At 41.5% G+C, this 14,964-nt stretch overlaps 1 protein-coding gene across 6 annotated transcripts in view; it reads left to right on the top strand.

Annotated features, from left to right (window-relative positions):
* The window catches only part of SYTL5 (synaptotagmin like 5), an 83,964-nt gene extending 69,103 nt beyond the window's left edge, over window positions 1–14,861 (top strand). For all 6 annotated transcript variants that reach the window (XM_039552124.1, XM_010394545.4, XM_010394547.4 and 3 more), the window contains 4 exons: window positions 1,459–1,567; window positions 3,170–3,305; window positions 4,196–4,404; window positions 5,017–14,861. In XM_039552124.1, the coding sequence (XP_039408058.1) occupies window positions 1,459–1,567; window positions 3,170–3,305; window positions 4,196–4,404; window positions 5,017–5,159 (597 nt within the window). In that variant the 3' untranslated portion in view covers window positions 5,160–14,861. The remainder of the gene's footprint in view (window positions 1–1,458; window positions 1,568–3,169; window positions 3,306–4,195; window positions 4,405–5,016) is intronic.
* Window positions 14,862–14,964: the final 103 nt, after the last annotated feature.

Genomic DNA, 14,964 nt, shown 5'->3' on the forward strand with positions numbered 1-14,964 from the left:
CAAAATGTAGATGTGCAAATGATTCCACAGCCGTTTACTACCGGTTTTCTTTAGTCCTTTGTTGTAGCAGCTGGCACTGGACACTGGTGTGAGACAGGACTGTTTTCCTCAGTCAGCACAGCAGTGCCTGTGTTGCTGTAAAAATGCTTCAAAGTCACAAAGGGGCCGTGTTGCTATCACTAAAATTGCTTTGTTCTCTGTGCCATCCTTGGGTGCAGACTTAGCCCCAGTGAATGGTCAGTGCCTCAGCCTGGAGTCGGTGAGGTGAAGGCAATGCTGACTCTCTGCATACACCTTATGGATTTCTGGTGGGGGTTTTTTTGCTTGTTTTCTCTTGGTAATAGAATTTTGACCTTTGTGGGGTGTCAGGAAACAAGCTGAATGCATATCAGAGAAATACATTCACAGGTCAGATCTTCATCTACAAACAGTTCTTCAAAGGCTTATGTGGTGCCTCGGTGTGTGTCTTGCTGTGCTGGAGGATCCTCTCCCTTTATCCATGTCCTTTGTCCCTCCAAAGAGATCAGGAAGATTTGTTCATTTGTACCAAAATCTAAGCACTGAAGCATGTACAGAAATCATATCACAGAACCACAGAATGGTTTGGGTTGGAAGGGACTTCAAAAATCATCAAGTTCCATGGGCAGGGACACCTTTCACTGGACCAGGTTGCTGAGCATCTGAGTAGTGCCACCTCCATCAGTGAAGTTAGATCTCTCTGTGTTACATCCAACGTTTTTAAAACTTAAGTTTCCAATTTCTTGCAATGTGAATGGAAGTTCAGCACCCTGCCAGTGAAGGCCTAATATTATTTTAACAAGATGGTCTGAAGAGCACCGATTGCATTCTTCTGGGTAAGAGTCAAACATTTATAAAAAAATATGTAGAAATGCAGAAATAGTAGCTGTGTGGAAAAGGACACTGGGAATAACAGTTTTTAAGAAGTTTTTCTGTTTCAAAGCTGCACTCTGATCTCCTTCACCTTCATTCCCCACACATCTATGCAAAGAGTGACTCAGGAGTGACTCCTCTAAAATACAAGAAAATAATTACATTTTAAATCCTGACTGAATTTAAATAAGGGCTATCAGCTTAAATCAGTTACAGTTTATATGCTCAGAAATAAGTTGGAAGGGTTTTTTTGTTGTTGATTTGCTTCACTGACTCATGCTAGATAACTCTCTCCTCTGTGTGTTCACTGAACAGTTTAATTCCACTTGGGTTTATTTTTCTGAGAGCTTGCATTCCCTAGCTCAGAAAGTTTTCTAAAATGTGATTGCCTCCAATTTGGAATGTCTAATTATCTGAAAGTGAGCTGGTGAATCTTGATGTGTTTAAGTGTTTAAAACACTTATTGATGTACTGATATATTTCAACAGAATTAAAATCAAAAAGAGAATGTGAATGATTAACCTTGACTGGATTTCTGTTTTGTTTGTTTGTTTGTTTTCTCCTCAGGTGGAGGTTGTGACAGATTTTGGGCTTCAATACAAAGGAGAACTGACAGTGGTTTTACGTTATATTCCCCCAGACAGAAACCTAATGCTTCCTCTGGGGCAGTTTCAAGGTAAAACAAACATTAATGATGATGATTTAAAAAATCATGTGATGATGATGTATTAAAAATCCTCACTTAGGGTGAAGATTGAAATCACACTTAAATATGCTCGTTCATAGAATCACAGAATGTTAAGGGGTTGGAATGGACCTGAAAGACCATCTAGTCCCAAGCCCCCTGCCATGGGCAAGGACACCTCCCAGTAGACCAAGTTGCTCAAGGCCTTATCCAACCTGGCTTCCACAGTTGTGTTTATCTGTGAAAATTCTGAACCATGTGTATGTTTCTTTTGCTCCATCCTTTTCTCTTACACTGAACTTAAGGAGAGAGAAAGGAAGAGGAATATGCAGTCAATGGTTGATGCATGACTCTGACTTAATTTAAAAAAAAAATCCAGACATTAGGTAACATGATCAAGGGCAGCCACAGAGAAAAAAACTGTCCGCATTGTAGGCTGAGAGTTCTTTGTTCGGCTAGTTAGATACAGTGTTTAGCTGATCAAGTAATAGACTTCACTTAGTTCTTCATGCTTAATTTGCCTTAAGCTGCCTCCTCATTTTCACCCTTTTTTTCACACTCCTTTTCCTCTGCTCAGTCTTAGTGTATTACTGCTGCAGTTTAGTCCTGTAAAAGCTTATTTGAGTTCTTTAGGGTGAGCCATGATTTTCATCAGCAATGAACAAGGGAAAAGAGTTACTATCTCTTTGCATTGTAGTAGCATGAGGAACAGCAATCCTTTGAAGTGAGAGCAATCACTGGGTAGCACCTGAGTGCACATGGCTATACCAGACACACATATATCACCATCTTAGTGACAGTATTGCTTGTTAGCATTTGCATTTGGTAGATTAGATTTCTTTCTTTTCCTTTCTTTTTTTTTATGACAGATGATATTCCCCCTGCTAGCAGTACCGTTCTCTAAAGGTTTGTTCTCTTAAAAGCTAATTGTTATCAGCTCAGTCCAGATACGCTGTCTGCATTTTTTAAAATTAGTACATTTTAACATCACTCCTGATTTTCTTTCCCGGATGTTTTCAGCCTGAATCAGTCTGCACAATCTCTGCTGATAAAAGCTCCTTAGAACCTGCAGCAGCAAGTGCCCATGTCCTTGTGCTGCTGTTTGAATGCAGCAGCATGTCAGGAAGCACCATGCCCTCTGCCATGGTCTCTGGGGAGCAGTGCATCCCACACACAGGATACAGTTGGCTTATTTCTGGACTTTAAGCTTTGGGACAGAGGTTTTATAGCTTCCTTTGTGGCCCAGGGCTGCCTTAACATCAGCACTGGAAGTGGACTCTGAAAAGAGGGCAGGATTTACTGGGCAGGCAATTTTTTGTGTTCAGCACAGCAGTCCACAAATACTTACAATGGAACAGGACTTCAGATAGGGCATGTTGTTGTGTCCTTCAAGGACAAGCTAGTTAGTCCTTGGTCAAGTTCTTTATCAAATATGGAGTGACTTTTCTGCCCCTGCCTTAATGAGGAATGCTTTAGTCCCATTGCAATATATTACTTTTAAAAATCTAGCCAAGACAATTTACATTTTCAAATCAGTCTTACAGTGTATATATAATTTCTGATTGTAATTTTGCAACTTTGTTCTATGCTTAGGAAAGAGAGGCTTCAAAAAAGGAAAAAAAGGAGATTCTCATCTGCCATCTGGAGGCATATTAGAAGTCCTCATCAAAGAAGCAAAGAATTTAACAGCAGTGAAATCAGGAGGCACATCTGATACTTTTGTGAAAGGGTTTGTGGGGGTTTTTTCTCCCCCTTTTTAATGACTGCACTGGATCTAATTTAAGATTTGTGTAACATATCTATAAGCACGTGGGTACACAAAAAATTTACATAGTATGACAATATATGCATGTTTTTAGTAGATAGGCAGTGTTTTATGTTGGACATTCAAAATCCAAATTACACAGAATGCTTGTGTTCGAAAAAAATGAAAATAATCCTGCATATCTCAGTATAATGGATTTCTCATAAATGTAGGTTATGCATTATAAATGTTACATTTAGGAAGTAATAGATACATTATTACAACATTTTTCTTTCCCAGTTTTTGCTCTCAATGCTAGTTTTCAGGCTTGCTGATTTCTAGATATCTTTGAGTTCATAGTAATGGCTTGAATGTTGTTACTAAATGGGGACAACAGGAAACATCCTGTCTTTAATTCCCTGGTGGAGCTTAGAATTTATCTTGATCTTCTGTTGTGCTTAAAACTATCACTCAGCTCATACATTTCAAGTAGAAAAAGTAATTTTCATTTTTTTCTGGATGATCTCTTCTTGTGGTTTGAGATGGACACTGGACAAGATGACTCCAGAGAGGCCCCTTCTAGCTAAAGTTTTTATGACTCTGTCTATATTTAGCCTCACTGAAACAAGAAGTTTGTGGTTGAGGCTTGGGGCAAGGAGACCTAATTCCAGTTTCTGTTTGTGGTAACTGACACTGTAGCAATGAGAACAAATGGAGCACAAATGCAAAATAAGCAATTCAGGCACATGCTTAACTTCATACCAGTGGGGAGATGGGGTCCTGATCCCATTTGAGTCCCTACATAATTGTCATTTATTGTGACTGTTATGTGACAAACCATTTCCATATTCATTTTCCTTTTCTTTCTCTCCCAGATACCTGCTCCCAGATGACAGCAAAGCTACAAAACACAAAACTCCCATAGTGAAAAAGAGTGTGAACCCCCAGTGGAATCACACCTTTGCTTTCAGTGGCTTGAATTCAAGGGACATACAGAATGTCTGCCTGGAACTGACTGTGTGGGACAAGGAGTCTCTTTCCAGTAATATTTTCCTGGGAGGTGTCCGTTTGAGCACTGGAAATGGTAAGATCCCATCTGACTCACGTTGCTTTTCTTATTCTGCTCTCCTCTTTCTTTACCCACGTGATTCATGTGTATGAAGGACAGAAGTGTTACTGAGTGTTTTGAAAATGTATGGGAAGCTGTGGAATTTGAAAATGGAGAAAAGGCAACATGTACATAATCTGTAGATGATTTAGTTCTTTCCTCCACTGAGTGAGACACAAAAACTTTGTGCCCATCTATACTTCTGCATGGTCTAAAACAACTCTGAATACCTTGGGAAGTATTCCTTAGCATCCCAGTGAGAAGGAGTCAACTACTTCTGTCCAGCAGCAGCCTTTCTGCTGATGATGGTGTCACCTGGAAGAGGTGTGAATCCATTCCTTCTGTGTTGGGAAGAAGTTGCTTGTGGTGCAACGTGTGGAGGTTTATGAGCCTCTGCCCACGCACCTGAAGGAGTTCAATGACAAACTGGTGCTCTCCAGGAGCTGCCTGTTTTCAGTGTAACTCCCTGTACAGGTGAAGTGTAAAGTGCTTGTCATTTCTCTTGTACACTGTTGTAGTAAACGAGCAGCGATGTTACCCAACTGCTTCCTAAAATGGCAAAATGCCTCATGTTTTTACAATTGTCAGGTGTAAGCAATGGCAAGGAGGTTGACTGGATGGACTCTCAAGGGGAAGAGCAGCACCTCTGGCAGAAGATGATTGACAGTCCGGGAGCTGCAGTGGAAGGGGTGTTAATGCTGAGATCCAGCATGAGGAAACGCAGACTCTGAAAGACTTGAACTGCTGGGGGGTGCCACAAGGAATCCTGGCTTCAGTGGTGTCCAGGCTCGTGTCACTTTGCCCATTCGAATGTGAGAAGGGTTGTACTCTTTGCCTTGGATATTAAGGCTGTGAGTGAGATTTTAATGCATTCTGCACTTTCATGTACATGTTTTTTACCCAAGCTTCTTGTGTGAATTGTTTCTTCTGAAGCCAGTGAGAACTGGACCTTGTACAGAGATCAGACTGGCTCCCTCTGTCCCTTCTGGCAGCTGGTGTGCAGCTGATGAACACTTGGTCTGAGGGCTGCTCAGAGTGAGCAAATTCTCTTGCTGGTCATTTAGTGAGTAATGCCACATTTATGAATCTCCTTCTGGCTCAGAGATGGCCTAGAAGGCAGCAGTGGCACAGTACAAGCAGATTCAGAGCGAGTCTGTGCTTTGGTGTTTGTAGTCAAGAAGCCATAATGTTCTGAAGGATAACAAACAGTGTTTCTTTATCATGTTTGCTTGTTGGCCTGTGCAGTGGTGCAGCACGACAGGCTTGGGACCAAAACCCCAGTGAAGGAGGGCCAATACTTGGTTCAGTGAAATCAAAAAGCCTCTTATGAAAATAAATCATAACAAATCCTCAAACAGTGTCCAGAACTACGTGATGCTACTGTGGTTTGGATTCAGTTGACAGCTCTAGCCGAGACCTTCTGACGTCATTGAACAGAGGGAATATGTCCACATGCCAGTCCCCATCTGATGTGTTGCTGAGATGAGACACACACCAGGCTTGGACAGAGTTAGCTAAGACTTGATTCAACAGATTGTGTAGAACAGAATGAGATTACAGCATGTGCCAAAATGATTTGCATAACTGTAAAATGTTCTCTCAGTGGGCTGGGGACCCATTCAGGCCCATGCACATTAATTATAACCCGAGTAGGACTTTCATTCTCCTAAACATCCCCCAGTAGATTTAACGATGAATGGGTCTTGGCCAAGTCAATCATTAATCTTATTAACCATGACAATTGTTCGACAGTAATTTTGTGATTCCTCAAGGTATAAGACAAAGGAAGATCAGGAAACGGAGTGAACAACATTTCTTCTGAATTTTCCACAATTAGAACACAACTTTCTATTTGCACTGGTAAATTAATCTATAGCCACTCCTTCATGTTTTTTTGCCCCCAAAGTTTATTGCAAGAAATCTAGATTGAACAACAGAATATGAACATAGCTAAGCAACTACAGCTGGAGATTTTGATATCAGTAGCTGTCCTACTGTACAATTAAGTACATGTATTTAGAGCTGAATTCAAAACTTTAAGATGTAAATTATTTTCCTTTTAAGGTATTTTATGCTGGTTTTTGTTGGAGTGGCTGGAAACTGCAGAGAAGTTTACAATCAGTCTTCTAAAATCCTAATATTATTGGATAAAAAAGTATTTATTTGTGTTAAAAATAGCAGTTTTAATAAAATTATTTGTTTCATTATGCATAAGTTATTTCAAAGTTCTGATATGACTTTCAAAAGTCACTGGAGGTACTTCTTGCCCAGTTGGAGACTCACCATTTTCAGGAATTAGCGAGTCATCTTTGAAAATGAAAATTCTCCTACAGACTCTCACATTGGGAACTGAAAGTCAGTGGTTACTCAAGAAAACTGATTTCATTTTCCTTCTTCATCTTTTCTTCATTTTATTCTGAAGTTCAGCTCAAATTGGGCAGTGAGGGAAGTCTAGTTTGGTTTTAGCTGACTTTTAATTTTTGCAACCTAAATGATTCTGTCGTTCTACAATTCTGTGCTGCAGATGCTGTGAGCTGATAAATTAGAGCACAAATATCAAGCATGTAACATTTTATGACCTTGTTCTTATCACAATAGTCTGTCTTTAAGTATTAGATTATTTTTTATCACTATCTTCCAAAGTGAAACTAAACCTAACTTTTGACACCTAAACTACCTCTCTCTTTAACAGAACTGCTTTGAATTGTCTTGGTTGTTCGTACTACAAACCTGAATTTATTTTGGGAATAATGATATTACATTGACATGTAGGCACGAACTTGATTTTTGCTTTTGCTAGAAGTTGTTTCAAACAGCTAAAGCTGTTGAATCTAAAGAAAATGGTTCTTCGAGGTAAAATTCCAGCTGGAGTTTTAGAGGAACATTGTGCTGTTGAATGGTTTGCTTTGATTCATTTTGATGGTGAAAATGCCAAAAATAATAACACAAAACCTCCTCCCAGTTGGACCTTAGAATGGGCATCTTTTCATTTGCCAAACTGAAAAACTTAAAATGATGTTAAGTCGAATTTATTTTTGCATGGAGCACAAGTGTTTGCCTGATTTTTGAATGGCACTTCCTAACCTTCTAAGCATTAGCATTTCAGCTAAATCATGTTTTCCTTTGAAACAAAAAAAGTTTGTATTTTACTGCTTCAACTTCTGCCCATTTTGGTCTTAAGGCAGAGTTTGTGATGAATGGTCTCATCTGGGAAGTGCCACCCAGCACATACACGGGCTTTAAGCTCTGCCTTTCCTTGCAAAGGGTCAAAATGTTGTTCTGAGCCCACACCTGAAATTACAGGCTGGGCTGTGAACAGGCTGAAGTTCAGCATGTGGAGGGAACAGTTTCACCTGGAAGTAATTCTGGCCAAGGTGGTGGTGTTTGCCATTGATGGGCTTTGGAGTAGAACAGTGAAATTACCTCCTGCCTTAGCAGGGACAGTGCTGCAGCAGGCTGTCAACATAAAAGGTGTCACACCCACCAGAGCCTCGCGGAGATGACGAGCATCAGATAAACACTGGAGCAACTTGGAAAGTTTTGCTGTTCTCTGATGTTACCAGCTCATTTGTAGGAATCATCTGACTTACGGGAAATGTCACATTTAATTATGTCTCTCACCTCTTTGTTCTCTTCTTCTGTAAAGATGGTTTATGGTTTGGAAAAAGCACAAGATGATTAACTGCAGATTTGATTTCTTGTTTCCCAGATATTTGAATTAATTGCCCATAATTGTGCGTCATCACGTGCTGTGTGTTACCAGGCTGAACAGAAAGACAGAAAGCCAGGAATTAGACCAAAGCCTTCCTTTTCTATGTGTGTTTATGGTATTGAAGGTGCATTAATGGTTTATTCAAAGTTAATTTTTAGGAGGAAATAGCCACAATTTTAACACTGATTCATAAACTCCTGCCCTGAGTAGATAAATACAGTAGAGCTGACGTTTCTGAAGTTGTTTTCTACACAGACCTGAACAACTAAAGCTGCATCAGTGGAGAAGAAATCAGCTCTATGGTGGGTTTGGAAAATGTGTTACAAACCACATTTTACACTGATACATATTTTTCTAGCAAGGTTTGTGATTAAATTTTGAGGGTTTGACCCATTAAAGAAGAATAAAAGTACAACTTTTGCTGTAAAAAGTCAAGTGGGGCCAGTAAATACACCAATAGACAGTGCCAGTATCTATCAAAAAGAGCTGATGCCATGGGCTTTCCAAGCCCTGCCAACAGACTTTGGTACCCAGCCCTGCACTCTGGTGGTTTTCTCTACCAGCTATATGGGGACTTTAGGCTTCCAAACCTGCTTGCATGTTGAGAAACCTAAAGCAGGATAAAACAGGTTTGAAATGTCCTCCCCATCTCCTCTACCTCCACCACATTACACAAATGAGATGAGAGGAAAGCTGCAAAGATTGAGGGATGATGTTGCCATCTTCCTGTGCTAATCCAAGTGCCACTGCCCTCCTTGGATGCCTTTAAGAAGCCACATTTTTTCATCTTTCTTTCCCAGCTGGAATGGTTTAGGAGAGAAAGCATTGGGATGGCAAGCATGTTTTGATCATTGTGCATTAGACTGGAAGCTTTTCCTTCTGTTCCTCTTCTAATACAGATTATGCTGAGGTAGCATGAATGAAGCATTTTTATACATTAATCTTTGATTTTTCTTTTCCTGACTGGTTAAGCCCTGCTAAATGCAATTATTCTAAGTTGTATTCTGCAAAATATCAACTCAGCTATAACAACAGAGCAGCCTTTGAGCATCCACTGGTCCTAATTGATAAGGAGAAGGAACGGGAGGGTTGCATTTAGTCTGGCGTAATTTTGACTTCTTGGTGGGTCTGCTCATTTCCCAGCTTCAGGAATGTAAAGTTTGCAGTTTGCTCTGTAGCATCAATGAAGAAAAAGGCTGCTTAGATCTCTTACACCTCTGGAGAAGAGATGAGAGTCCTATTTGCACAGCTGTCTGGTTTGTGGGCTCACACAAGGTAATAAGAGTTGTACCTGAGTCTTTGCAAGGGTCTCTTCCTTCATCCCTCCCTTCAGTTCAGCAGCCCTGACCACAAGGTTCTCCCTGGACACTGATCCCCAGTGTCTGGGAGGCAGCAGCATGCAGAAGTGAAGGGAGAGCCCCACTTATTTTCTTCTCTATGAGGTTAAGACTGGAATTTTCCTTTGCTAACACACAGTATTGATTTTCAGCACTTTGCCACCATGACAGAAATCAGCATCTCCTGAGACCTGGCCCATGCACTTTATAAACTATTTTTTAAAAGTAATTTAAAAAATATGGGTTTTTTAAATTTATTTTTTACCCCCAGAAATGTTAACACCTGAGAACCCTAGAGAAATGGTGGTGAATTCCAGAACAGGATGCAGACATCTATTTGCAGTGATGGCCTTTACCATAGCTCAGGAGGAGATGCTGAGAAGCACGCTAGCAGAACCTTACCACTGTGCCCATGAACTTCCTACCCAGTGATTTCATGTTTGCAAATGCTGTTTAATAAGTGATAATAATACAGTGTTACTTATACTGTGTATATTGACACTGGAAACTGAATCTCAGCTTGCTTTTTAGGTGGTTTTTTTAGGTTTTCTCTTTAGATTATTTATTTCAACAGTTCTACTTTGTGGCAATAACATGTATATGGCTGTGTGCTACTGCTCCTGACAGCTCTGTGTAGATTCCCAAGGATAGTTCTAATTGTTGAGGTTTGCCTAAAGCCAAGCATAGTCATTTGCTGCAGCAATTAGAGAATGTCACATATCCCTCGTGCTGCCTTTGTTCTGCTTAAAATCTGTTGCTAGCAATGTGTTTAATTATTCTTCTGGACATGAATGGTAGTAGCAGTAAATGGCATTGCAGTATGTTAAGTTCTGCCCAAATTAAGACAAAGCAAAGTTTTCTGCTGAGAACATTTTTGTACTGTGCATTGTACATTGTTTTGTGGACAAAGGTGGCTGTTTTCAGCTGTTGTCAAGATTTCTGTTATGTCTTTTAAATTAAAATACTGAAATGTTGCTGTGTCTTTGTCTCTCCTAAAATGAATTACAGCAAACTATTTCTCCTGGGAACATCCTGTATTATCTCATTGAAATGATGACTAATGCAAGAGGCCTACCATGTCTTCAGAGGTGGGACTCCATTGATGGTGCTTGGGTTTTTTTGGTCTTAAAAGCACTTAAAAGTATAGAAATTCAGCTATTTTTTGTTTCAGAAGCATTAGATCTGATTTTTTTTATATATTCTAAGAAATAGGGAAGTGCACTGTTCTCTTCCTTCTTGCTACAAAATTATTTTACACGTGCTTTAACTCTGCCTGTTCACCAGGACCTTCTCTCCATCCCTGAATCTCCTGCTTCTTCCCTAGTTCAAGGTCCTGCCTACCTGAAAATCCAGGTATGTTCAAAATGCATCTTTTCTGTAATTGCTAGTTCTGATTTCTTTTTTATAATTATTATAAGAAAAAACAAGCATTCGACCCCTCAATTTACACTTTCAGCACAGTCATGTTCATTTCAACTTACCTCAGAGCTGAGGGCCCTCTTGCACCTTGTGGTTCTCTAGTTCCCTGGGCTTTTGTGTCTTGCTGTGGCTTCCCCAGTGAGAAAGGAGGCAAACCCTGCTCCTGGTCTGGGCTTGTGCTGCCTCTGCTCACTTTGGAGCAGTTCCAAAGTCTGGCTCAGTTCTGGTGCCCACGTTACGGGGAGATCACCTCAGCATGGCTCAGGGGTCTCTTGGTGTGGTTTGGGCACAGGCTCTTTTGCCCTCACACCACCCTTGTCTAGCTCGTCCCTGTGCTGGTTCTGGCCTTTATGGGCAGGTCAGACACCCAAAAACTGGAAGCAGCTGCAGGTAGGGAAGAGCCTTCCTGCCATTTCTCTGCCCTTTGTACCTTTGCTCAAGACTGTACTTAAGGACTTGCTTTGGGGTCTGGAAGACCCTCTGACCCCCTCTGTCACTCCTACACAACTGAACTGCAGTCCCTCCTCCCCTTCTCTTGGAGGTGATAGATGACAAATTCTCCTTGTAAATTGGAATTATGGGCCATCCTAATCACTGAAATTCAGGTCTTGGTACTTTCTGGCTGCGTGGGTGGCAGTGGGAGATTATGCTGCTCACTAGATAAGACACCAGCACATTCTGCATGGACACTGGCATTCCCATTTGTTTCCTCTGTGTTTCACAGAGCATGAAGCAGCTGGATCACTGCTTGAAAGTGGCCAGAGAAAACATGCATGAGCTCTCCTCAGCTGCCCATGTCCTCACTGGCTCCTGTAGCCCAGGCAGCCTTGCTGCTACTCTCTGCCTTCCAGCATCTGCAGATGGTTTCCCACTTTTCCCTTCAGCAAGCTGCCATAAAAATCTCTTCCAGACACAAATGGGGAGAGAGAAATGGGCAGCCGCACATGGCCAAGAGGAGCTGGGCCACCTCCTGATGGTGTGGAGCACTCACTCCCTTTTCCCTCTCTGTGGATGTACAGCCAGAGCAGAGACTGGTGAGTGGCTGGAAGCGATCAAGCACTGAGATTGCACAGCCTGAGCTCTATTATTCCCCCACCACAATTTAAAAAGTGGGTTGTGATCGTAAGAGGATTTAAATATACTCCAGGTTACTCTTTAGCCTCTGCATTTTCATTAATTATGTGATGCAGTCTGACTCATGCTCTTATGTAAGCACTGAGCTGTAATGAAGCCCCATGTTGTGGTTGTTTAGTGCAGAAATGTAAAGGATCATTGGTGTTTTCATTAAAATGCAACACTTGCTGTCCCAGAGGGCTTTGAACTTCAAGAACAGGGATGTGAAACTTCAAATTCTGCCTCTCCTCTGCAGCTGTAGAGGAGGTATGTGACAGCAGGGGTTGTTCTCATCTAATTAGGTAGATTACTGGGTAGAATCTGGGGAAAATCAGGCCATTTACAAAATTGTTTTTTGCTGAGAAATTGCTGCCTCCCACAATTTATCGCAATAGTTTTGTTTGTAAAAGATACTGGATGTCAGGAACAGTAATTCTTTTCTCATCTGAAACAACTGAAGTCTTCTGGTTCTTACTCAGAACTCCAGACTGAAGTAGGAACCTCCAGCCCTTGACTGTATCCACACTGTGATGTGTCACATCTCCTGCAATGAACAGCCTGGAGGTGGGATGGAAAGGACAAGACTTATGGCAGGTCTAATATTCGTGTTCTAAATCAGATTTGCATTTTGACTGCAGTGGTAGGATTAGAGCTATGGCACGAAGAGCTGTGTTGGTAGCACTAGAGAGACTCCAGCCAGTGTAACTTTGAGGGAGGGGAATTTTCTGCTAAACCTTCAGTAAAAAAAGTGCTCTGGTGTAGATACTGAACCTTGCTTATGCCACGTTATTTTTCTGGAATCAAAAGTGTACAGGATGAATTACTGGAATATATTTGCATATATAAATGTTGGGCTAAAGCCAGAAATACTAAATCCCTTGTTCAAACACTCCTTTCCCAAAAGGCCATTCTACCAAATCCCTGCATACCATACATGCAGGCTGATTTAACTCCAAAAGAGACTGCACATGGTATTTTTCACTGTTCCCCACAAAAATGTACAACAGAAAATGCCAGAAACCTTGTATTACTAATCAAGAACAGCTTTTCTTAATCACAGGATTTTAATAGATGTTCTGTGCAGAATATACCTAGTAATCCAATCACTCATGCACTCTCCTCCACTTAATTCAATTTCCTGTAACAGCCTAGTGATTGCAATCACTTTACTGATTGTAGCAATTGTAAAGCCCTGCTCCTGTTCACCCAGTCGTGAAAGATGACTGGATGCACTGACTCTGTACCTAAATCAAAATGGAACAGCAGCAGACTGGAATTGCAGCAATACAGGAGAAAAATCAGACCCATTTGAAGCTTTTTTTTAATAGGTTTTAAATCACTGGAAATCAGTTGCTCTGCTTTTTCAGTGAGGAAAGTGAGGAGAAAAAAACCACTAAACCTGTCCACCTGTGATTCATGCTATAAGCATGTGCATGCTGAAGAACCTGAGCCAGAGAACTGGGGCAGCAGCAGTCTGTGTATGGATGTGTCCTTGGGCTCAATCACAGAATCCCAGAATGGTTTGGCTTGGAAGGGACCTTAAAGATCATCTCGTTTCAACCTGCCTGCTGTGGGCAGGGGATCTTCCACTAGGCATGCTGCTGAGAGCCCCACCCCACCTGGCCCTGAACACCTTCAGATTCCAGTGCCTCACCACCCTCACAGTGAAGAATTTCTTACTAACATCTAATCTAAACCTGTCCTCCTTCAGCTTAAGGCTTTTTCTATCACTTCATGTCTTTCTGAAAGTCCCTTTCCAGCTCTCTTGTAGCCCTCTTTAGGCTGCTCTAAGGCATCCCCAGAGCCTTCTCTTCTCCAGGCTGAACAGCCCTGATGCCCTCAGCCTGTCTTGGTAGGAGAGGTGCTCCAGCCCCTGGACCACCTTAGTGGCTCTTCTCTGGGCTCCTCCCAGAGGTCCATGTCCTTGGTGTGCCCAGCCCTGATTTCCTAAACCACTGACTCTCTTAGGCAGCAGAGGGAAGGCAGCTTGGGGTACAGCTGCGTCCACCACCCCACGGGCTCTTACCCTCCTTGCTCCTTTACAGTGGGCTGCAGACTGACTTTATCTTTGGTTTGGTCAGGTCTGGAAGAGAAATGGTATTTCTGTGATTTTTGTTACCAATCCTGTCCTAAGAGCAACACTTGGAATGGCTCAAGGCTTCTTTGCCCCTCAGTTGCCCATCTGGCAAAGTTGGCACCACCACCTGCAGAGCTCAGGGTGTATCCTGATCTTGACCTTTGGCATCAGCACTGGAGGGCCAAGCCATAGCTGCTCTTGGGTGTTCAGCAACACTCTCCTAACACTGGGAAGCAGATCATCCTGTTCAGAAGAAATGGCTCACCCCCATACACCTCCTCCTTGGTGCTGTCACACTTCAGGCCACAAATTAGCTTTTGTTAGCTGGTGTCAAGGCTGACACACCTCTCTTCACATCCACTCCCTCATTGACTCACTTGCAGGACCAATCTTATTAAAAGAATTTTTTTTTTTTTACTTTTTTGTTTTCTTTTTTTTGTAATTTCAGAAGATGTGAGAGACCAAATTCTGGTAAGGATTACTTTAAAGATGCTGGTAAAACTGTTCTGCTGACAGCAGTGTAAAATTTAAAACTCTTACCTTATGGTCAAACAAGCATTTGGCTGAAAAAAGACTGTGCTCTTGAGGGGCAGCACAGATGCTGGAGTGCAGCTTTTCAGACATGTCAAATTATGCATCAAACCCTGTGAACAGGCATCCAAAGCTGTAACTCTCAGTTTTCACTCCTCTGATACTTGTATTCTTCTTGCATGATGTGTATTCTTTGCAGTGGATTGTCAAGATTGTGGGCTATAATAAAACAAATGAAAATTTTTTCCTGTTTTGACTGCCTCCTAGTATTTTTTATTAAACAGGGAACTTTTTTGGTAATTTGAAAGTGATGACTTGGAAACAAGTATTTTCACAGCTCTGGAAGT

This window comes from Corvus cornix, chromosome 1, assembly GCF_000738735.6.
Source record: "Corvus cornix cornix isolate S_Up_H32 chromosome 1, ASM73873v5, whole genome shotgun sequence".
NCBI lineage: Eukaryota > Metazoa > Chordata > Aves > Passeriformes > Corvidae > Corvus > Corvus cornix.